This window comes from Leuresthes tenuis, unplaced genomic scaffold (genome assembly GCF_036924035.1).
Source record: "Leuresthes tenuis unplaced genomic scaffold, fLeuTen1.0.hap1 SCAF_17, whole genome shotgun sequence".
Taxonomy (NCBI): Eukaryota; Metazoa; Chordata; class Actinopteri; order Atheriniformes; family Atherinopsidae; genus Leuresthes; species Leuresthes tenuis.
This window is the reverse complement of record NW_027325371.1, coordinates 32877237-32901121: the sequence shown is the minus strand read 5'-3', so window position 1 is coordinate 32901121 and position 23885 is coordinate 32877237. Positions and strand designations below refer to the sequence as shown.

At 48.7% G+C, this 23885-nt stretch overlaps 3 protein-coding genes across 3 annotated transcripts in view; all 3 read left to right on the top strand.

The window, feature by feature from the left end:
* The window catches only part of LOC140272867 (SWI/SNF-related matrix-associated actin-dependent regulator of chromatin subfamily E member 1-like), a 221943-nt gene that overhangs the window by 25094 nt on the left and 172964 nt on the right, over positions 1-23885 (top strand). The window lies entirely within an intron of this gene.
* LOC140273948 (uncharacterized) lies at positions 12329-16259 on the top strand. Its single transcript, XM_072369605.1, has 6 exons — positions 12329-13680; positions 13766-13979; positions 14123-14691; positions 14844-14965; positions 15122-15379; positions 15533-16259. Exons 1-6 carry the CDS (start codon positions 13135-13137, stop codon positions 16257-16259), a joined length of 2436 nt encoding a protein of 811 aa, XP_072225706.1. The 5' UTR covers positions 12329-13134.
* LOC140273947 (uncharacterized) lies at positions 18885-22815 on the top strand. The gene is made up of 6 exons (XM_072369604.1): positions 18885-20236; positions 20322-20535; positions 20679-21247; positions 21400-21521; positions 21678-21935; positions 22089-22815. Exons 1-6 carry the CDS (start codon positions 19691-19693, stop codon positions 22813-22815), a joined length of 2436 nt encoding a protein of 811 aa, XP_072225705.1. The 5' UTR covers positions 18885-19690.

Genomic DNA, 23885 nt, shown 5'->3' with positions numbered 1-23885 from the left:
AGGAGAACAACCGATTATTTTACTGACTGTGTGATACACAAGAGGTCGTGTGTTCTCACCACGACTGAAGCTGTGTATAAGCCGCCACCACCCTACTGTCCCCTGCCCCTGGCCCTGGCCCAGTGGTTTGAGACAGTTCACTCGAATGACATTCTCAGCCACATAGATGAGCTGAAAGTCATTACCTCAACATTTGGCAGAATACTAAAGCTTGATTCTACCAAAAAGGTAAACGTAAAACTTTATAAAGTTAATTCTATTTGTGCTTGTCAGTATTGTCAGTGTGCCTGATAATGCCTACATTAACACTCTGCAGATCACAAAAAAGCTTGCAGGTGGCATTGAGGACACGGCCACCTGGATGACAAATAATGGCAACGAGTATGGCCAAGTCCTCAATTCTGTGCTGACCACTGGTGAGGGGGCTGGGCTTGATGAGCTGTGTCAAGGGGTTGTGAGGAAGTGCATGGATGCTGGTGAGCCAGAGCCAGATGCCATATATGTGGACAGAGACTGCTGCAGTGAAACAGGTGTGTTTCCTCCATTTGTGCTGTGATATAAATTTTTAATTTCACACATTTTACAAATGTAGATCCGTGACATTGTAAATCGACTGATTTATTGTCTGTTGCTGATGTTTACAGGGATGAGCCCAGTTCTTAATGGGTTTCGCCCCTGGAAATCAGTAGTGAGGCTGGATGTGTTTCACTTCATGAGCAGGCATGTACCTACTGACACCCAGGTATTGTCCAGCATTACATCCAGTGAGCTGGCCAGGCACTGCCGCAAGAAGACCCGAGGGGTGCTGATCCGTCAACTGCTGGACTCTACGTGGGACCTCACAGACACAACTGGTTTGCATCTCATAAACCACGACAGCATGTCTCGTGTCTGGGAGGTCCAGCAGAAGCACCTGCCTTCCATCCAAGATCCACCTGGTGTGCAGTTGTACACAAACATCGGATCCCCGGTGGAGAAGGGAGGCAAAATCCTGGATGTCCTGAGGTGTGGCAGAGGCTCATCCTCTCTTGAGAGCTTCCATCGCCACCAGTGTGGCTTCATCCCAGGCAAGTTGAAATGTTATTTGAAAAATGTTGTTTATGAATGCTGTGTATGAAGTTGTCCTAGGACTCTTTTTTTGTTGTTGTTGTCTGCAATGTTTTTGTCTTGCCAGGGTGGAGGTGTAATGCATTGCACACTAAGATGTACATGCTTGAGGGGCTATTGAGATGGAACATCAGCAAGCATGAACATGCGTGATATATCACGCACAAAAATATATGATGTGCACTTGATGTCCAGCTTGAATGCCCTTAGTAACAGGGTCCTGGGATACCCACTTCTGCCAGAGTTTAAACCCCTGGGGAAGCCGACCAGTAAGTTTCTCAGAACAATAACAGAACAGAATATTGTCTTAATAACGTGGATATTACATGATGGTTACACCTCTTTTTCACCCACTCATTCTACTCATTCTTTTTTTTCTGGTGACTACTTATGGCAGGTGAATGTATTGCAGTGGAATATTTGCTGGCACAGTCAAACAGAGGAGATCTACTGCGTCCGCAGACTGAGATTGATACTGCCCTTCCTGAGGTTCTGGATGAGGGCCCGGAGGATGAATGTCCTGATGTGACAATTCCTCAGGCCACTGACATCTCATTCCAGTCCTCATCTCAGGTATTGTGGTGGCACTTTAACCCCTGAATCTTCTTACAGGAAATCTAATTTGCAGAGTAATTTTCAATACCAATAGCATATGTTTGACTTTTCAAATCGACCATTCCTTTGTGTAATACGAGCACAACAGAGTTTTTCAGTTTCATTGTACTCCTCTCACTGCTTTATGATTTCTTAGGATTGTACACTTGAAAGTGGTGATAGTGCTGGTCCTGTCAGCTCCCCATCTGAGGACCAGGGACCTGTTACTGCAACTCCGGTAAAGTTGTTAACCTCTGGTGATAAGAAATGCTTGGTCCTTTGTGTTTTATTTTAAATTAACTTCATGATAACTGGTTTTGTTTTCCTTTCATATTACAGGACAGTAGGTGTGATCCCAGAGGAGTTCCCGGGTGGGAGGCCGTCGATGCCTTAGCTGAGTTTCTAGTAAATCTTAATTGCTCAATAACGGCTCTGTCAAATTCTGAAATAGCAGAGATATTGCGGTTGTACTCCTGTCTGGATCCAGCTGACAAGTCTACAACCAAATACTCCCTGAAAAGTAAGAAAAAGACACTTCAAGGGCCATGGAGAGCATCGAGAAAGCGTAGTGGCTCTGCTCCAGGCCAACAAGCTGCTGAGAGGTAATATGCTATCTTTAATATGCCTGGAATATTTGAGCATATGTATTTGTCTATTCACAGATATATGTATGCAGCACACGGGTTCACAATACTCATACATGATGTGGACTATGTCATCTGGTTGTGTATTTGCAGATTGTTCATGGTGCATGGCCAGGCTGCCCAAAGACCTGACCATAACAGGACATCTGAGTGTGTTCCCCTCAGACTCTACAAAGAGTTCAAGGAAGCCAGAAACAGGCCAAAGGACAACAAAGGGAAAACCTTTGGAATACCTCAGTCCATTGTCATGGCTTACAGTCACATCAAGCAGCTGATTGAGGACTGCAAAGAAATACTGGACAAGACCAATCTGGTACTGGTAACCATAAACACTACTACAGTATCCTCTTGGTGAGTTTATTTTTATAATTTTATTTTTCACGATTCTTACAATATTCTTACAAAGTAAATAAAAAAGACTGACTGAACAACAATGTGTTCTTCTGACTTTTATTTTCTGTAGGCTGCACGATCGGCAGAAGAGAACTGACCGTGATGGATTACTACAAGGTGTACAGCTTCCTCAGCAGATCCATTCGGCAGAGGAATCCCTCCTTGAGGCCTGGAATCTACCATCTGAGCCTGTTCAACATGGGTACACCGTTATGGAGTTCCAGGAACCTGAAAACCGTGAGGACGAGGCAGTGATTCGTCGACGTCGCTCTGCCAGAAAACCTGCACCCACACACACTGGAGATGATGCCTGGCTGGCAGAAAGTGACCTTGCTTGTGAGCAATCACAATCTTACTCAGCACTCACTCACCTCCAGGGCTGGTCCTCCTCTCAGCCACCCACTTTTGCTCCAGCGTCCCACACACAGGGCTGGTCCTCCTCTCAGCCACCCACTTCTGCTCCAGTGTCCCACACACAGGGCTGGACCTCCTCCCAGCCACCCACTTCTGCTCCAGCGTCCCACACACAGGGCTGGACCTCCTCCCAGCCACCCACTTCTGCTCCAGCGTCCCACACACAGGGCTGGTCCTCCTTCCAGCCACCCACTTCTGCTCCAGCGTCCCACACACAGGGCTGGTCCTCCTCCCAGCCATCCACTTCTGCTCCAGCGTCCCACACACAGGGCTGGTCCTCCTCCCAGCCACCCACTTCTGCTCCAGCGTCCCACACACAGGGCTGGACCTCCTCCCAGCCACCCACTTCTGCTCCAGCGTCCCACACACAGGGCTGGACCTCCTTCCAGCCACCCACTTCTGCTCCAGTGTCCCACACACAGGGCTGGTCCTCCTCCCAGCCACCCACTTCTGCTCCAGCGTCCCACACACAGGGCTGGTCCTCCTCTCAGCCACCCACTTTTGCTCCAGCGTCCCACACACAGGGCTGGTCCTCCTCTCAGCCACCCACTTCTGCTCCAGCGTCCCACACACAGGGCTGGTCCTCCTCCCAGCCACCCACTTCTGCTCCAGCGTCCCACACACAGGGCTGGTCCTCCTTCCAGCCACCCACTTCTGCTCCAGCGTCCCACACACCGGGCTGGTCCTCCTCCCAGCCACCCACTTCTGCTCCAGCGTCCCACACACAGGGCTGGTCCTCCTTCCAGCCACCCACTTCTGCTCCAGCGTCCCACACACAGGGCTGGACCTCCTTCCAGCCACCCACATCTGCTCCAGCGTACCACACACAGGGCTGGTCCTCCTTCCAGCCACCCACTTCTGCTCCAGTGTCCCACACACAGGGCTGGTCCTCCTTCCAGCCACCCACTTCTGCTCCAGCGTCCCACACACAGGGCTGGTCCTCCTCCCAGCCACCCACTTCTGCTCCAGTGTCCCACACACAGGGCTGGTCCTCCTCCCAGCCACCCACTTCTGCTCCAGTGTCCCACACACAGGGCTGGTCCTCCTTCCAGCCACCCACTTCTGCTCCAGTGTCCCACACACAGGGCTGGTCCTCCTTCCAGCCACCCACTTCTGCTCCAGTGTCCCACACACAGGGCTGGTCCTCCTTCCAGCCACCCACTTCTGCTCCAGTGTCCCACACACAGGGCTGGTCCTCCTTCCAGCCACCCACTTCTGCTCCAGCGTCCCACACACAGGGCTGGACCTCCTCCCAGCCACCCACTTCTGCTCCAGTGTCCCACACACAGGGCTGGTCCTCCTTCCAGCCACCCACTTCTGCTCCAGCGTCCCACACACAGGGCTGGTCCTCCTCCCAGCCACCCACTTCTGCTCCAGCGTCCCACACACAGGGCTGGACCTCCTCCCAGCCACCCACTTCTGCTCCAGCGTCCCACACACAGGGCTGGTCCTCCTCCCAGCCACCCACTTCTGCTCCAGCGTCCCACACACAGGGCTGGTCCTCCTCCCAGCCACCCACTTCTGCTCCAGCGTCCCACACACAGGGCTGGACCTCCTTCCAGCCACCCACTTCTGCTCCAGCGTCCCACACACAGGGCTGGACCTCCTTCCAGCCACCCACATCTGCTCCAGTGTCCCACACACAGGGCTGGACCTCCTCCCAGCCACCCACTTCTGCTGCAGCGTCCCACACACAGGGCTGGTCCTCCTTCCAGCCACCCACTTCTGCTCCAGTGTCCCACACACAGGGCTGGTCCTCCTCTCAGCCACCCACTTCTGCTCCAGCGTCCCACACACAGGGCTGGACCTCCTTCCAGCCACCCACTTCTGCTCCAGCGTCCCACACACAGGGCTGGTCCTCCTCCCAGCCACCCACTTCTGCTCCAGCGTCCCACACACAGGGCTGGACCTCCTTCCAGCCACCCACTTCTGCTCCAGCGTCCCACACACAGGGCTGGTCCTCCTCCCAGCCACCCACTTCTGCTCCAGCGTCCCACACACAGGGCTGGTCCTCCTCCCAGCCACCCACTTCTGCTCCAGCGTCCCACACACAGGGCTGGTCCTCCTTCCAGCCACCCACTTCTGCTCCAGCGTCCCACACACAGGGCTGGTCCTCCTCCCAGCCACCCACTTCTGCTCCAGCGTCCCACACACAGGGCTGGTCCTCCTTCCAGCCACCCACTTCTGCTCCAGTGTCCCACACACAGGGCTGTACCTCCTCCCAGCCACCCACTTCTGCTCCAGCGTCCCACACACAGGGCTGGACCTCCTCCCAGCCACCCACTTCTGCTCCAGCGTCCCACACACAGGGCTGGTCCTCCTTCCAGCCACCCACTTCTGCTCCAGTGTCCCACACACAGGGCTGGTCCTCCTCTCAGCCACCCACTTCTGCTCCAGCGTCCCACACACAGGGCTGGTCCTCCTTCCAGCCACCCACTTCTGCTCCAGCGTCCCACACACAGGGCTGGTCCTCCTTCCAGCCACCCACTTCTGCTCCAGTGTCCCACACACAGGGCTGGTCCTCCTTCCAGCCACCCACTTCTGCTCCAGCGTCCCACACACAGGGCTGGACCTCCTCCCAGCCACCCACTTCTGCTCCAGTGTCCCACACACAGGGCTGGTCCTCCTTCCAGCCACCCACTTCTGCTCCAGCGTCCCACACACAGGGCTGGTCCTCCTCCCAGCCACCCACTTCTGCTCCAGTGTCCCACACACAGGGCTGGACCTCCTCCCAGCCACCCACTTCTGCTCCAGCGTCCCACACACAGGGCTGGTCCTCCTCCCAGTCACCCACTTCTGCTCCAGCGTCCCACACACAGGGCTGGACCTCCTCCCAGCCACCCACTTCTGCTCCAGCGTCCCACACACAGGGCTGGTCCTCCTCCCAGTCACCCACTTCTGCTCCAGCGTCCCACACACAGGGCTGGACCTCCTTCCAGCCACCCACTTCTGCTCCAGCGTCCCACACACAGGGCTGGACCTCCTTCCAGCCACCCACTTCTGCTCCAGCGTCCCACACACAGGGCTGGTCCTCCTCCCAGCCACCCACTTTTGCTCCAGCGTCCCACACACAGGGCTGGCCCTCCTCCCAGCCACCCACTTCTGCTCCAGCGTCCCACACACAGGGCTGGACCTCCTTCCAGCCACCCACTTCTGCTCCAGCGTCCCACACACAGGGCTGGTCCTCCTCCCAGCCACCCACTTCTGCTCCAGTGTCCCACACACAGGGCTGGTCCTCCTTCCAGCCACCTACTTCTGCTGCAGCGTCCCACACACAGGGCTGGACCTCCTTCCAGCCACCCACTTCTGCTCCAGCGTCCCACACACAGGGCTGGTCCTCCTCCCAGCCACCCACTTCTGCTCCAGCGTCCCACACACAGGGCTGGACCTCCTTCCAGCCACCCACTTCTGCTCCAGCGTCCCACACACAGGGCTGGACCTCCTCCCAGCCACCCACTTCTGCTCCAGCGTCCCACACACAGGGCTGGTCCTCCTCCCAGCCACCCACTTCTGCTCCAGCGTCCCACACACAGGGCTGGTCCTCCTCCCAGCCACCCACTTCTGCTCCAGTGTCCCACACACAGGGCTGGTCCTCCTCCCAGCCACCCACTTCTGCTCCAGCGTCCCACACACAGGGCTGGACCTCCTCCCAGCCACCCACTTCTGCTCCAGCGTCCCACACACAGGGCTGGTCCTCCTCCCAGCCACCCACTTCTGCTCCAGCGTCCCACACACAGGGCTGGACCTCCTCCCAGCCACCCACTTCTGCTCCAGTGTCCCACACACAGGGCTGGTCCTCCTCCCAGTCACCCACTTCTGCTCCAGCGTCCCACACACAGGGCTGGACCTCCTTCCAGCCACCCACTTCTGCTCCAGCGTCCCACACACAGGGCTGGTCCTCCTCCCAGCCACCCACTTCTGCTCCAGCGTCCCACACACAGGGCTGGACCTCCTCCCAGCCACCCACTTCTGCTCCAGCGTCCCACACACAGGGCTGGTCCTCCTCCCAGTCACCCACTTCTGCTCCAGCGTCCCACACACAGGGCTGGACCTCCTTCCAGCCACCCACTTCTGCTCCAACGTCCCACACACAGGGCTGGTCCTCCTCCCAGTCACCCACTTCTGCTCCAGCGTCCCACACACAGGGCTGGACCTCCTCCCAGCCACCCACTTCTGCTCCAGCGTCCCACACACAGGGCTGGACCTCCTCCCAGCCACCCACTTCTGCTCCAGCGTCCCACACACAGGGCTGGTCCTCCTCCCAGTCACCCACTTCTGCTCCAGCGTCCCACACACAGGGCTGGACCTCCTTCCAACCACCCACTTCTGCTCCAGCGTCCCACACACAGGGCTGGACCTCCTCCCAGCCACCCACTTCTGCTCCAGCGTCCCACACACAGGGCTGGTCCTCCTCCCAGTCACCCACTTCTGCTCCAGCGTCCCACACACAGGGCTGGCCCTCCTTCCAGCCACCCACTTCTGCTCCAGCGTCCCACACACAGGGCTGGCCCTCCTTCCAGCCACCCACTTCTGCTCCAGCGTCCCACACACAGGGCTGGTCCTCCTCCCAGTCACCCACTTCTGCTCCAGCGTCCCACACACAGGGCTGGACCTCCTCCCAGCCACCCACTTCTGCTCCAGCGTCCCACACACAGGGCTGGTCCTCCTCCCAGTCACCCACTTCTGCTCCAGTGTCCCACACACAGGGCTGGTCCTCCTCCCAGCCACCCACTTCTGCTCCAGCGTCCCACACACAGGGCTGGACCTCCTTCCAGCCACCCACTTCTGCTCCAGCGTCCCACACACAGGGCTGGTCCTCCTCCCAGCCACCCACTTCTGCTCCAGCGTCCCACACACAGGGCTGGTCCTCCTCCCAGCCACCCACTTTTGCTCCAGCGTCCCACACACAGGGCTGGCCCTCCTCCCAGCCACCCACTTCTGCTCCAGCGTCCCACACACAGGGCTGGACCTCCTTCCAGCCACCCACTTCTGCTCCAGCGTCCCACACACAGGGCTGGTCCTCCTCCCAGCCACCCACTTCTGCTCCAGCGTCCCACACACAGGGCTGGACCTCCTTCCAGCCACCCACTTCTACTCCAGCATCTCATTCTCAGGGTGGCCCTTCAGACTCACCAGCCCCAGGTTCAGCTCCAATACCTCAAAAGACTCACAATCGGTTCAGAGAATGGAGACAGCGTAAGGCAGTCCTTGAGAATCAGGAGCGAGAGAGCAGAGGTGAGCTCCCAAAGAAACGGCAACACACTACAGACAGCTACCGCTATCAGTGTAAAACATGTGGTCAGCAAAAGAGCAAAGTAACTGGCCACCACAGATGCGTGGGAAGTGGTACTGTCCTGCATCTGGACAGACCATTGAAGAGTGGAAGAGCTCATTGTAAATAGTTATTAGTTATTTGGTGTGTTAAAGTGTCCTTCGTCTGGACAGATCATCAGAGAGTGGAGGGGCACATTGTTAATATGTTCACATATTTTACTATTATATATTGTTGTTTGAATATTTTATACATATATGTGTGTGTGTATAGATATGTATTTTTGTCACATTTGATACTGGTAGATAAAAATGTTCTCACTTCATGCATCTGTATCTACAACTTTTGAGAAAAAAAATTAAAGCCGTTTCTGAGCTTGCAATACTTTGTACTTTGTGGTTTTAGGAATGATAAAATGCTACTAAACTATAAAATGAATACTTTATTTTTTGATAAATAATCTGATTAATTAATCAACATCATGCTCCCATATGTTATATTATCAGACCACAATCTCGTTCTATTCACACTTTAGTATGTTACTGTAGTCTCAAGACAGTTTGTCACCACAAGGATTAGAGGTATAGACAGTCTCACAGACTGCATCACAGGCTTCCAAAACAGGCTACGCTGTTTCCCCAACAACAAGCCTTGGATGACCAGTGACTTGAAAGCTCTTCTGAATCAAAAGAAGGGAGCCATTTGATCTGGTGACAAGGATGAGTTGAAAAAGCTGTCGTTAACTGAGGTGTGAAGGTGTAATGGCTTCCTACAGGCAGAGGCTGGAGAGCAAACTCCAGCTGGAAACCATCCAGGATGTGTGAAAGGGTATGAACTAGACAACAAGTTTCAACATCAAAGACCACCGGGGGGGCTCTCAGGACCCACTGCTGGGCCATCCCACACAGGCACAGTCCTCACACCTTCTCTGCAATTCCTTTCCCACAGCCACCCCTGCTGAGTGCCCTGGACCTGATTGCATCAGTAAATCCTGTGCATCCTGCAACACAGTGTGGGTGATGCTGTCATGCTACCTGCTGCAGCGTGCCTCAAAGAAGCTGGACGGGATGCTTGTCAGCTCATCTACTGTCTCATGTGTTGATGATTATGTCAGGTTGTTCATCTTTGGAGCTGTCTGTCTGATGTGATGGTCAGTAAAACAGGATCCCCACTGCAGACTGTTCTGTCTCCATTCCTGTTCTCCATATTCAAGATCAAGATTCAAGATTGCCTTTATTGTCACTGAACTGTATACAATGTACAATAAATAAATGAAAATAAAATAAATACACAATATGGTTTGTGTCAATGCAGTGTATGGCTGCAGGGTTGGGGGTGAGTGTATGAGAGGGGCTGCAGGGGGTGAAGAATCGTGGCGATGGATCTGGCTCTCTTCCTGACCCAGCCTGCATAAATAGAGTACAGGTCTGGTTATTATTATTATTAACCTCTGATTTCTAGTACCACTCTGAATCATTCCACCTGCAAGTTCTCTGATGGACAACTGCCTATACTCTGATCTCTTTTCTCTTTCTATAATGTTATATGGATAATGGTATATATGTAAGGTCTTGACTTTACTGCAAGGTGCCTTGAGATAATGATTGAGATTATGATTTGGCCACTACAAATAAAAATTTAATTCAAGTGAATTGAAACAAAATAAACTGCTCCTGAATGTGAATAAGACCAAGGAGATGGTGGTCGACTTTAAAAGGGAGAGGCAGTTGGAATAGTATTTGGTTTTATATCATCTGCTGCTGTGGCAAAATAATTTCCTCTTGTAGGATTAATAAAGTATTCTGATTCTGATTAATTCTGAGTTAAGGGCACCTGACTTCAGCCAATAATGCAACATATCTCCAAAAGCGCCCTCTGCATACCAGTATGGAGAGCGACATCAGAATGAAGCCAAAATTCTCCTTTTTTTTCTCCCTCTCTTTCCTTCTTCTTTCTCCTTTCCCCCACCGTGACAGTCCGTTTTGCCCCATTTTCATCAAAATAAGAAATGAGGGGACGAGGTAACACATCCTAACACATTCTGTCAGGTCCGAACACTTTCCTAACCAGGTCCGAACACTTTCCTGACGACATCAAAGAGTTCCAAACGTGGTCCGAACTCAGGTCCGAACGAGCATATACGTCACTAAAAATGGGGCAAAAGGGACACGTGACGTGACGTCGGAGGTGGCGCGGTTAACTCTTTAGATAGAGTGTCGGCTATATTTTCCTTCGCATACACTTGTGACAAGCACGGGAACAAGGTTTGTAAACTTGATTAATACTCATAAAAGTAAGGCCATGTACAAGCCGAATGTTAAACCGTGGGACAAACAATATGCGATGTAATTTTCTGTCCTCTAGGCACTTTATCTAAGTCGTATTTCAACTTCCTTGTAACGTAGCCATTTTGTCAATGGAAGTTCTGCCTGTAATAGCGTCGCTGTTCATACCGGCATTGTGTGGCGACGTTGGGGATGTTAGTGATATGACAGAATCAGAAGACAAATAGTAACTTATTTTTTTGTTTATTTGCCGTATAAACTCTGCCGATTCCTCGGGGAAAGCCTTAAGATGTGAACAAATGTTTTTGCATTTATTGTCCGTCAGCACAATATTAATTCGTCGGGTATCTGTGGCGTTTTCTCCACTCTGGTAACGGAGCCTGGTTATGTGTTTGAGCAGAGCAGACAGATGTGTCCAGATGTATTAACCCTTGTGTTCTGGTCATATTTTTGTTACTCAGGCAATGTTTGTTGGTCTGGTGGACCCGCTGCATTTTTGGGGTTTTTAATTAAACACAAACAATTTTATGTTAAAATACAGATGCTTACTTCATCCCAATTACAAGCAATATAAACAACATACATGATTAACATGTAATATAATCACATTTATGTATTAAAGTGCAATTCGTTTTTTTCAATAAAATGTGATTAAAAAATAAGAAGGGTGGAAAACACTCAAGAAATGTGCAAATTAAGCAAGGTTTCTTGGTATAACTATCATGTATTATTCATTTGAACTTTTTTAGAACTTTGAACATTTACAAAACATAAGTAAGATCTCAATCTCAGCTCGGCTGCTGACCACTTGGTCCTGGGGCCTGCTGCTGTCTAGCTGTCTTGTTCATTCTCGTTTAGGAGATAGCTGATGATTGTCATCCTCTTCTAAAAGTCACTGTCAGACTCTGAATGAAATTTGATCTTCATATTCTGAAACCTCTGTCTTGACCAAAATCAATTTCAAGGGCTTGTGTGCGAAGAATCTTTTGGTTGTTGCGGAGAATCGGTTGTATTAGTAGTTATCACTGGGAAAGCTATATTTATTGTGTGCCCCCCCCCCCAAAAAAAAAAGAGGAGGGGAAAAAAAGAGGGAAAATGAAAAATGTGTGGGAATATGATAACAGGTGCAGGTGCAAGTGTGTGAATATCGGTTTGACCCACACACGCGTGCGCTCTCACACACACACACACGTGCGCTCTCACACACACACACACACACACGTGCGCTCTCACACACACACACACGTGCGCTCTCACACACACACACGTGCGCGCTCACACACACACACACTATCAGCTGGCCAAGAGAGGAGGAGGACAGAGTTTAGGGACACAGGGCCGACAAGTTCCACACATTTATTAGACCTGGGTCCAATATAATATAAATAAATAATTGTCATCATTGTGATCAAAATTGTCATCACACGTTTTGATTTTTTTATCCAAACCACACACAATTAAACATGCTTAATTGTGCCAAGTTTAATTTTTACATCTGTCTGTGTAATAATAGTTATGATGATAATAATAATAACTTTATTCATATATAATATTTTAAAAAATAAATTTACAAAGTATTTCAATAATAACAGTAAAGGACATCTGCATTAAATATGCCCAGGGCCAGTACCATTTCTCCACTGGCAAACGGCCAGGGGCCAAGAAATGGAAAAAGGCCTTGGAGAAAATAGATGCTTGCCCCCTGCAGAGCCACACAAAGGATCTGTTTGGGAGAAGCCTTCGGTGATCCTGTGGGTTTCATAAGGTAGATGAAATTATTTATTAAGTCATGATGATTCACTGTAGCATGTGCATTAATTTATTGAACAATATATATCTGCACAATTAGACAATTAGACAAAACTATGAGTGTTCTTAGTGTGACCATCAGAGGCAGGACTTTAGAGGCAGGACAGGGAGTGCAGTGTTATAAATGCAACGAGTTTGTGGAAGGAGAAAAATTCTCTGAACACCTTTCTGACCACCATACAGAGGAGATGTGTGACACCTGTGGGGCCAAGGTGCAGGGTACTGTTGGTCTTTTGAACCATATACAAGCGGCTCACTATTCAGCATTAATCTCACCGCAAAAGCCAACATTATTACCACCGAAGCAAGTGCCATCTCTGCTCCCCCCTTCAAGTAGCTCTGCAACACCACACCACACTGCAGCTCCACTTAGACCAACTTTAGTTAATTGGAAAGGTTTTCTTCCTGAACAATTTCATAAGGTTATCCAGGAAGCAGATCAGGTGTGGATTGCAAAGTGCCTATATGAGCCCATAGGCCAGCTGAAAAGAAACATAAAAGCATGTTGGTTTCACCCACCACTGGAGCCCAAACCATCTCCTCCTGAGCCTGGGTGGTACTACCGGCAGAGGATGTTCATCTGGGCACCAATGAGGATGTGGGGGATTCCACTTAAATGCCCACAATGTTCCCAAAAAATGAACAGCTCTGGGATTTACAGAAAGGTCAGAGAGGTGTGATTGATGTGGATAGCCGCTACTACCTAGTGGGAGGGGACTATCCACGTTGCAGCAAGTGCTCTCAGCCTGTCTGCCCATGGAGCCAGGATATGCTCTCCCAGCTGGATGTGGCACACAGGAGCGTGTTCCCTGCTGTCCTCACAACACAGCTGGCTCTGGACCGGAGATGCATGACTTTCCTGAAGCCGAGGACCAGTGGTAACAGTTCCTCCTACCGCCAGTCTGCGATAGAGGAAGCGCACAGCGAGGAGTGGGCACGTCAGACCATCCGCTACCTCTCGGACTGTGAGTGCCATACAAAGATGGCTACCTTCGTCCCCTCCGCAGCTGTCCATAGTCCTCCACCACCCTTCAGGCCCCTTTCACTTGCCCCATGGTTTGTGACGGTCCACTCCTACGACATCCTCAGCCATCTGGATGAGATGAAGGGAGTGATCACCTCTACCTATGGTAGAATTCTTAAGATGGATTCAACAAAGAAGGTTAGGGTTTCAACAGTAAAAAAATATGGAAAATGGAACGTGTATAATTGCAACAAACAGTTTGAAAGTAGTGTTTGTTTTACAGATCACCAAGAAGCTGGCTGACGCTATTGGGGACAGTGCTGCATGGATGACAAACATCGGCAACGAGTTTGGCCAGGTTCTGAACTCTGTTCTGACGACGGGTGAAGGTGCAGGGTTGGAAGAGTTGTGCCATGGCATCGTCACTCGATACAAGAATGCGGGCCAAGCTGAACCTGAGGTCATCTATGTTGACCGGGACTGCTGCAGCCAGTCAGGTGGGTAAAAATGATAAAATTCTTTATCAAATATACGTTTGAAAAACTGTGTGCCACACACACTGTTACCACTCCACTTGCGGGAGGAGTGGTACTGGCAATTGGGCAGCGGCTGACTTTGTTTTTCACAGGTGTGTCTTCAGTGGTCAAACTCTTCCACCCATGGAGGTCTGCAGTGCGCTTGGACAGCTTCCATTTCATGCGACGTTTTAACTGCGGCCTCACTACAGAACACCACCCTCTGTATGGCATCTTTTGCACCAAGCTTTCCTCCTGTCTCTTCGAATGGGACCAGGAGGATGTGCATCGCCTGAAGGAGGCCAAGAGAGTGGAGTGGAAGAGCAGCCACAGTGGACATGCTCCCACTGAGGAACAGCTCATGGCCACCATCAGCCCAGGGGAACTGAAGAGGCACTGCAGGAGAAGGACTCGTGGAGTGGAAGAAATACGGAGCATGATTTCAGGGCTGCTGGAATCAGTGTGGGAGCTGACAGACACCACAGGGCTGCATCTGGTGAACCACGAAAGCATGTGCCACGTTTGGGAGGTGCAGCAGAAGCACCTGGAGTGCCTCCAAGACCCTGCAGGTGTTGCTCTGTACACAAAGGTGGGGACTCTCCAGAAGGGTGGCAAAGAGCTGGACATCCTTAGGTGTGGTAGGGGATCCTCCTCCCTGGAGAGTTTTCACAGACACCTTGTGCTTTCATTCCAGGTACATTCACATCTGCATTGTGTCTTTTTTTAATGTTCTTTTCTATGTTATGACAGAGAATGTGTTGTAATTATTCGAAATAACACAATTACCACTGTCGGGTATTCATGTGTCTTCACTTTACAATAATGGTTGAGTATTTTGTTTCTTAGGCTGGCAGTGCAATGCAGTGCACATGCAGATGTACATGCTGGAGGGAGCATCAAGATGGGGCCATGGAGAGCATCCAGGAAGCCGAGTGGCTCTGCTCCTGGACAGCAGGCAGCAGAGAGGTGTTTGTGCACAATTTGCTATCATTTTGGTTCAATACAAATCATTGAATTAGACAGCACTCATTATTGTGACAAGTATTTATTAAATGCAAACTTAATGAATAAATCCTTTACATCCTTGTTCACAGTCCAGATCATATCATCTTTCTCTCCCACAGACTATACATGGCTCATGGCCAAGCAGCCCAGGACCCTGAAGCACACAGGGTTAGTGAGTGTGTTTGCCTCAGACTCTATAAAGAATTTGAGCAAGCACGCAACCGGCCACGGGACACAAAAGGGAAAACAATGCCCATCCCTCAGTCCATTGTTAGTGCCTACAGCCATGTCAAACAGCTGCTGGAGGACAGCACGGTTGTCTTGGGTCAGAGCAACTTGGTTCTGGTGCCGGTTAACAACACCACTGTCTCTCTATGGTGTGTGTTATTTCGTTTACCTTTCCCATACAATCAAGACAGTATATAAAGATTTAGCCTCAAGAAAAACCTCAAACTGCATGCTTGTATATAATATAACCTTAGGGGTATATGCTCACATTTTAATTTTAATAATGAATGTTTGTCCTGTAGGCTGCTTAGGAGGGCTAAGAGGAAGGACAGGGACATGCTGCTGCAAGGCACTGTACTTCCTAAACAGCTGCACCTGACCAAGGAGTCTCTCCCTGTAGTAAACATGCTTCCGGCTGCCCCTGTGCAGCACGCATATGAAGTGATGACATTTGCAGAGCCTGAAAACCACAAGGGGGAAGCTTTCCCCTACCAGCGCACTCTGACAGCAAACAGGCCTGTGTTTTATTCACCATTTCCTCTTCCCTCATTCCCTCCACAATTCGGGCCAACTCCTCCATTCCCGCAAGCTCTTTACCAGCAAGCTGCTTCATTCCAGCAAGCTCCTCCGTTCCACCAAGCTCCTCCGTTCCACCAAGCTCCTCCGTTCCACCAAGCTCCTCCGTTCCACCAAGCTCCTCCGTTCCACCAAGCTCCTCCGTTCCACCAAGCTCCTCCGTTCCACCAAGCTCCTCTGTTCCAGCAAGCTCCTGCTCACCAGCAAACGTGCCTTCCATCTCAGCCAAGGCAACGTGCCTGGAGACTGCATAAAGCTGTCCAGGAAAATGAGGAGCCAGCGGTTAGGGGGGAACCACCACGGAAAAGGCTGGAAAAGGAAAAATACACTACACCTGCAAAGGAGTGTGGCCAGGAAAAAAATAAAAGGACTGGACACATGCAGCTGAAGGGGCGGCGGTACTGTCCAGCCTCAGGACTGACCCTGGATCAGTGGAAGGACAGTTTACGTTAAGTGTCTGTCTGTTCGCAGATGGTTTCTTGTCTGTTACTGTGTGATTATTGTTACAATGTTACAATAAAGTTTAATAATTTTACTTGAACCAAGAACAGCCTTCACATTTTTATTTAATTTCCTTTTGCAAAACAGGACCACAGTGAGTGTGAGTGACACCCATTTAATGCAATTGTCAAAAGTAAAGCCAGAATTACTTGGAGAATTATTTTACATTTATTAATAAAACCCAACACTCTTTGTCTCAACCAAAGATTTTTGAAAAATACTTTCTTTGCTCAAGTTGGAATTTGTTTTATTCATTTGTGTTGCATAAATAGGTATACAGATAGATAGCTAGTATCTCAAATAATTGAGTTTACCAAAAAAAGGAGGGTAAAAATGATGGGAGAGTTACATTTACAGTTATACACAGTTAATACATTGTTTTTGCATGCTACCCCCTACAGCAGGCTTTAGGAATGTCCAAAGCACTGTGGTATATTGGAGTGTTGCCACAGTACAGGTTCGAATTCCACAAGAGACATGAAAATTAAACGGATGATAAACCTTGCAATAAGTGCAGAAGTGTGTGTAAACAATGTTGAGAAGATAAGAGAATAGAGAAAAGTGGACATAGCGTTTGTTTTTCTCCTTTTCTTTTTCTCTCTTCCCCCACCTCCTTCCTCTTTTTTTCTTTTCCCCCCCTTTCGTGCAGTCCCTTTTGCCCCATTTTCATCAAAATAAGAAATGAGGGGACGAGGTAACACATCCTAACACATTCTGTCAGGTCCGAACACTTTCCTAACCAGGTCCGAACACTTTCCTGACGACATCAAAGAGTTCCAAACGTGGTCCGAACTCAGGTCCGAACGAGCATATACGTCACTAAAAATGGGGCAAAAGGGACACGTGACGTGACGTCGGAGGTGGCGCGGTTAACTCTTTAGATAGAGTGTCGGCTATATTTTCCTTCGCATACACTTGTGACAAGCACGGGAACAAGGTTTGTAAACTTGATTAATACTCATAAAAGTAAGGCCATGTACAAGCCGAATGTTAAACCGTGGGACAAACAATATGCGATGTAATTTTCTGTCCTCTAGGCACTTTATCTAAGTCGTATTTCAACTTCCTTGTAACGTAGCCATTTTGTCAATGGAAGTTCTGCCTGTAATAGCGTCGCTGTTCATACCGGCATTGTGTGGCGACGTTGGGGATGTTAGTGATATGACAGAATCAGAAGACAAATAGTAACTTATTTTTTTGTTTATTTGCCGTATAAACTCTGCCGATTCCTCGGGGAAAGCCTTAAGATGTGAACAAATGTTTTTGCATTTATTGTCCGTCAGCACAATATTAATTCGTCGGGTATCTGTGGCGTTTTCTCCACTCTGGTAACGGAGCCTGGTTATGTGTTTGAGCAGAGCAGACAGATGTGTCCAGATGTATTAACCCTTGTGTTCTGGTCATATTTTTGTTACTCAGGCAATGTTTGTTGGTCTGGTGGACCCGCTGCATTTTTGGGGTTTTTAATTAAACACAAACAATTTTATGTTAAAATACAGATGCTTACTTCATCCCAATTACAAGCAATATAAACAACATACATGATTAACATGTAATATAATCACATTTATGTATTAAAGTGCAATTCGTTTTTTTCAATAAAATGTGATTAAAAAATAAGAAGGGTGGAAAACACTCAAGAAATGTGCAAATTAAGCAAGGTTTCTTGGTATAACTATCATGTATTATTCATTTGAACTTTTTTAGAACTTTGAACATTTACAAAACATAAGTAAGATCTCAATCTCAGCTCGGCTGCTGACCACTTGGTCCTGGGGCCTGCTGCTGTCTAGCTGTCTTGTTCATTCTCGTTTAGGAGATAGCTGATGATTGTCATCCTCTTCTAAAAGTCACTGTCAGACTCTGAATGAAATTTGATCTTCATATTCTGAAACCTCTGTCTTGACCAAAATCAATTTCAAGGGCTTGTGTGCGAAGAATCTTTTGGTTGTTGCGGAGAATCGGTTGTATTAGTAGTTATCACTGGGAAAGCTATATTTATTGTGTGCCCCCCCCCCCAAAAAAAAAAGAGGAGGGGAAAAAAAGAGGGAAAATGAAAAATGTGTGGGAATATGATAACAGGTGCAGGTGCAAGTGTGTGAATATCGGTTTGACCCACACACGCGTGCGCTCTCACACACACACACACGTGCGCTCTCACACACACACACACACACACGTGCGCTCTCACACACACACACACGTGCGCTCTCACACACACACACGTGCGCGCTCACACACACACACACTATCAGCTGGCCAAGAGAGGAGGAGGACAGAGTTTAGGGACACAGGGCCGACAAGTTCCACACATTTATTAGACCTGGGTCCAATATAATATAAATAAATAATTGTCATCATTGTGATCAAAATTGTCATCACACGTTTTGATTTTTTTATCCAAACCACACACAATTAAACATGCTTAATTGTGCCAAGTTTAATTTTTACATCTGTCTGTGTAATAATAGTTATGATGATAATAATAATAACTTTATTCATATATAATATTTTAAAAAATAAATTTACAAAGTATTTCAATAATAACAGTAAAGGACATCTGCATTAAATATGCCCAGGGCCAGTACCATTTCTCCACTGGCAAACGGCCAGGGGCCAAGAAATGGAAAAAGGCCTTGGAGAAAATAGATGCTTGCCCCCTGCAGAGCCACACAAAGGATCTGTTTGGGAGAAGCCTTCGGTGATCCTGTGGGTTTCATAAGGTAGATGAAATTATTTATTAAGTCATGATGATTCACTGTAGCATGTGCATTAATTTATTGAACAATATATATCTGCACAATTAGACAATTAGACAAAACTATGAGTGTTCTTAGTGTGACCATCAGAGGCAGGACTTTAGAGGCAGGACAGGGAGTGCAGTGTTATAAATGCAACGAGTTTGTGGAAGGAGAAAAATTCTCTGAACACCTTTCTGACCACCATACAGAGGAGATGTGTGACACCTGTGGGGCCAAGGTGCAGGGTACTGTTGGTCTTTTGAACCATATACAAGCGGCTCACTATTCAGCATTAATCTCACCGCAAAAGCCAACATTATTACCACCGAAGCAAGTGCCATCTCTGCTCCCCCCTTCAAGTAGCTCTGCAACACCACACCACACTGCAGCTCCACTTAGACCAACTTTAGTTAATTGGAAAGGTTTTCTTCCTGAACAATTTCATAAGGTTATCCAGGAAGCAGATCAGGTGTGGATTGCAAAGTGCCTATATGAGCCCATAGGCCAGCTGAAAAGAAACATAAAAGCATGTTGGTTTCACCCACCACTGGAGCCCAAACCATCTCCTCCTGAGCCTGGGTGGTACTACCGGCAGAGGATGTTCATCTGGGCACCAATGAGGATGTGGGGGATTCCACTTAAATGCCCACAATGTTCCCAAAAAATGAACAGCTCTGGGATTTACAGAAAGGTCAGAGAGGTGTGATTGATGTGGATAGCCGCTACTACCTAGTGGGAGGGGACTATCCACGTTGCAGCAAGTGCTCTCAGCCTGTCTGCCCATGGAGCCAGGATATGCTCTCCCAGCTGGATGTGGCACACAGGAGCGTGTTCCCTGCTGTCCTCACAACACAGCTGGCTCTGGACCGGAGATGCATGACTTTCCTGAAGCCGAGGACCAGTGGTAACAGTTCCTCCTACCGCCAGTCTGCGATAGAGGAAGCGCACAGCGAGGAGTGGGCACGTCAGACCATCCGCTACCTCTCGGACTGTGAGTGCCATACAAAGATGGCTACCTTCGTCCCCTCCGCAGCTGTCCATAGTCCTCCACCACCCTTCAGGCCCCTTTCACTTGCCCCATGGTTTGTGACGGTCCACTCCTACGACATCCTCAGCCATCTGGATGAGATGAAGGGAGTGATCACCTCTACCTATGGTAGAATTCTTAAGATGGATTCAACAAAGAAGGTTAGGGTTTCAACAGTAAAAAAATATGGAAAATGGAACGTGTATAATTGCAACAAACAGTTTGAAAGTAGTGTTTGTTTTACAGATCACCAAGAAGCTGGCTGACGCTATTGGGGACAGTGCTGCATGGATGACAAACATCGGCAACGAGTTTGGCCAGGTTCTGAACTCTGTTCTGACGACGGGTGAAGGTGCAGGGTTGGAAGAGTTGTGCCATGGCATCGTCACTCGATACAAGAATGCGGGCCAAGCTGAACCTGAGGTCATCTATGTTGACCGGGACTGCTGCAGCCAGTCAGGTGGGTAAAAATGATAAAATTCTTTATCAAATATACGTTTGAAAAACTGTGTGCCACACACACTGTTACCACTCCACTTGCGGGAGGAGTGGTACTGGCAATTGGGCAGCGGCTGACTTTGTTTTTCACAGGTGTGTCTTCAGTGGTCAAACTCTTCCACCCATGGAGGTCTGCAGTGCGCTTGGACAGCTTCCATTTCATGCGACGTTTTAACTGCGGCCTCACTACAGAACACCACCCTCTGTATGGCATCTTTTGCACCAAGCTTTCCTCCTGTCTCTTCGAATGGGACCAGGAGGATGTGCATCGCCTGAAGGAGGCCAAGAGAGTGGAGTGGAAGAGCAGCCACAGTGGACATGCTCCCACTGAGGAACAGCTCATGGCCACCATCAGCCCAGGGGAACTGAAGAGGCACTGCAGGAGAAGGACTCGTGGAGTGGAAGAAATACGGAGCATGATTTCAGGGCTGCTGGAATCAGTGTGGGAGCTGACAGACACCACAGGGCTGCATCTGGTGAACCACGAAAGCATGTGCCACGTTTGGGAGGTGCAGCAGAAGCACCTGGAGTGCCTCCAAGACCCTGCAGGTGTTGCTCTGTACACAAAGGTGGGGACTCTCCAGAAGGGTGGCAAAGAGCTGGACATCCTTAGGTGTGGTAGGGGATCCTCCTCCCTGGAGAGTTTTCACAGACACCTTGTGCTTTCATTCCAGGTACATTCACATCTGCATTGTGTCTTTTTTTAATGTTCTTTTCTATGTTATGACAGAGAATGTGTTGTAATTATTCGAAATAACACAATTACCACTGTCGGGTATTCATGTGTCTTCACTTTACAATAATGGTTGAGTATTTTGTTTCTTAGGCTGGCAGTGCAATGCAGTGCACATGCAGATGTACATGCTGGAGGGAGCATCAAGATGGGGCCATGGAGAGCATCCAGGAAGCCGAGTGGCTCTGCTCCTGGACAGCAGGCAGCAGAGAGGTGTTTGTGCACAATTTGCTATCATTTTGGTTCAATACAAATCATTGAATTAGACAGCACTCATTATTGTGACAAGTATTTATTAAATGCAAACTTAATGAATAAATCCTTTACATCCTTGTTCACAGTCCAGATCATATCATCTTTCTCTCCCACAGACTATACATGGCTCATGGCCAAGCAGCCCAGGACCCTGAAGCACACAGGGTTAGTGAGTGTGTTTGCCTCAGACTCTATAAAGAATTTGAGCAAGCACGCAACCGGCCACGGGACACAAAAGGGAAAACAATGCCCATCCCTCAGTCCATTGTTAGTGCCTACAGCCATGTCAAACAGCTGCTGGAGGACAGCACGGTTGTCTTGGGTCAGAGCAACTTGGTTCTGGTGCCGGTTAACAACACCACTGTCTCTCTATGGTGTGTGTTATTTCGTTTACCTTTCCCATACAATCAAGACAGTATATAAAGATTTAGCCTCAAGAAAAACCTCAAACTGCATGCTTGTATATAATATAACCTTAGGGGTATATGCTCACATTTTAATTTTAATAATGAATGTTTGTCCTGTAGGCTGCTTAGGAGGGCTAAGAGGAAGGACAGGGACATGCTGCTGCAAGGCACTGTACTTCCTAAACAGCTGCACCTGACCAAGGAGTCTCTCCCTGTAGTAAACATGCTTCCGGCTGCCCCTGTGCAGCACGCATATGAAGTGATGACATTTGCAGAGCCTGAAAACCACAAGGGGGAAGCTTTCCCCTACCAGCGCACTCTGACAGCAAACAGGCCTGTGTTTTATTCACCATTTCCTCTTCCCTCATTCCCTCCACAATTCGGGCCAACTCCTCCATTCCCGCAAGCTCTTTACCAGCAAGCTGCTTCATTCCAGCAAGCTCCTCCGTTCCACCAAGCTCCTCCGTTCCACCAAGCTCCTCCGTTCCACCAAGCTCCTCCGTTCCACCAAGCTCCTCCGTTCCACCAAGCTCCTCCGTTCCACCAAGCTCCTCCGTTCCACCAAGCTCCTCTGTTCCAGCAAGCTCCTGCTCACCAGCAAACGTGCCTTCCATCTCAGCCAAGGCAACGTGCCTGGAGACTGCATAAAGCTGTCCAGGAAAATGAGGAGCCAGCGGTTAGGGGGGAACCACCACGGAAAAGGCTGGAAAAGGAAAAATACACTACACCTGCAAAGGAGTGTGGCCAGGAAAAAAATAAAAGGACTGGACACATGCAGCTGAAGGGGCGGCGGTACTGTCCAGCCTCAGGACTGACCCTGGATCAGTGGAAGGACAGTTTACGTTAAGTGTCTGTCTGTTCGCAGATGGTTTCTTGTCTGTTACTGTGTGATTATTGTTACAATGTTACAATAAAGTTTAATAATTTTACTTGAACCAAGAACAGCCTTCACATTTTTATTTAATTTCCTTTTGCAAAACAGGACCACAGTGAGTGTGAGTGACACCCATTTAATGCAATTGTCAAAAGTAAAGCCAGAATTACTTGGAGAATTATTTTACATTTATTAATAAAACCCAACACTCTTTGTCTCAACCAAAGATTTTTGAAAAATACTTTCTTTGCTCAAGTTGGAATTTGTTTTATTCATTTGTGTTGCATAAATAGGTATACAGATAGATAGCTAGTATCTCAAATAATTGAGTTTACCAAAAAAAGGAGGGTAAAAATGATGGGAGAGTTACATTTACAGTTATACACAGTTAATACATTGTTTTTGCATGCTACCCCCTACAGCAGGCTTTAGGAATGTCCAAAGCACTGTGGTATATTGGAGTGTTGCCACAGTACAGGTTCGAATTCCACAAGAGACATGAAAATTAAACGGATGATAAACCTTGCAATAAGTGCAGAAGTGTGTGTAAACAATGTTGAGAAGATAAGAGAATAGAGAAAAGTGGACATAGCGTTTGTTTTTCTCCTTTTCTTTTTCTCTCTTCCCCCACCTCCTTCCTCTTTTTTTCTTTTCCCCCCCTTTCGTGCAGTCCCTTTTGCCCCATTTTCCGTTTTCCTCCTCCAGTTTTTGGACTGCCTCAGAGGTCCTAACACATCCTGTCAGGTCCGAACACTTTCCTAACGAGATCAAAGAGTTTCAAGCGAGGTCCGAACACAGGTCCGAACGAGCATATTCAGTTTCAATTAAATTTTGTTTATTTATATAGCGCCAAATTACAACAAATGTCATCTCAAGGCAATTAGATAATATAGTCCAATTCAAGCCAATTGGAATTCAATTAATTATTTTCTAAATAATCTAAAAAATAGTCCAATCTCCCACCCTGAGCGTGCCTGTTGCGACTGTGGAAAGGAACGACTCCCTTTTAACAGGAAGAAACCTCTGGCAGAACCAGAACCAGG

Coding starts and splice junctions, on each gene's coding strand:
- LOC140273948 (XM_072369605.1), top strand. CDS start 13,135: ATGCCCACAATGTTCCCAAAAAATGAACAGCTCTGGGATTTACAGAAA. Junction 13,980..14,122: donor GGACTGCTGCAGCCAGTCAG/GTGGGTAAAAAT, acceptor GTGTGTCTTCAG/TGGTCAAACTCTTCCACCCA. Junction 15,380..15,532: donor AACACCACTGTCTCTCTATG/GTGTGTGTTATT, acceptor TTTGTCCTGTAG/GCTGCTTAGGAGGGCTAAGA.
- LOC140273947 (XM_072369604.1), top strand. CDS start 19,691: ATGCCCACAATGTTCCCAAAAAATGAACAGCTCTGGGATTTACAGAAA. Junction 21,522..21,677: donor ACAGCAGGCAGCAGAGAGGT/GTTTGTGCACAA, acceptor TCTCTCCCACAG/ACTATACATGGCTCATGGCC. Junction 21,936..22,088: donor AACACCACTGTCTCTCTATG/GTGTGTGTTATT, acceptor TTTGTCCTGTAG/GCTGCTTAGGAGGGCTAAGA.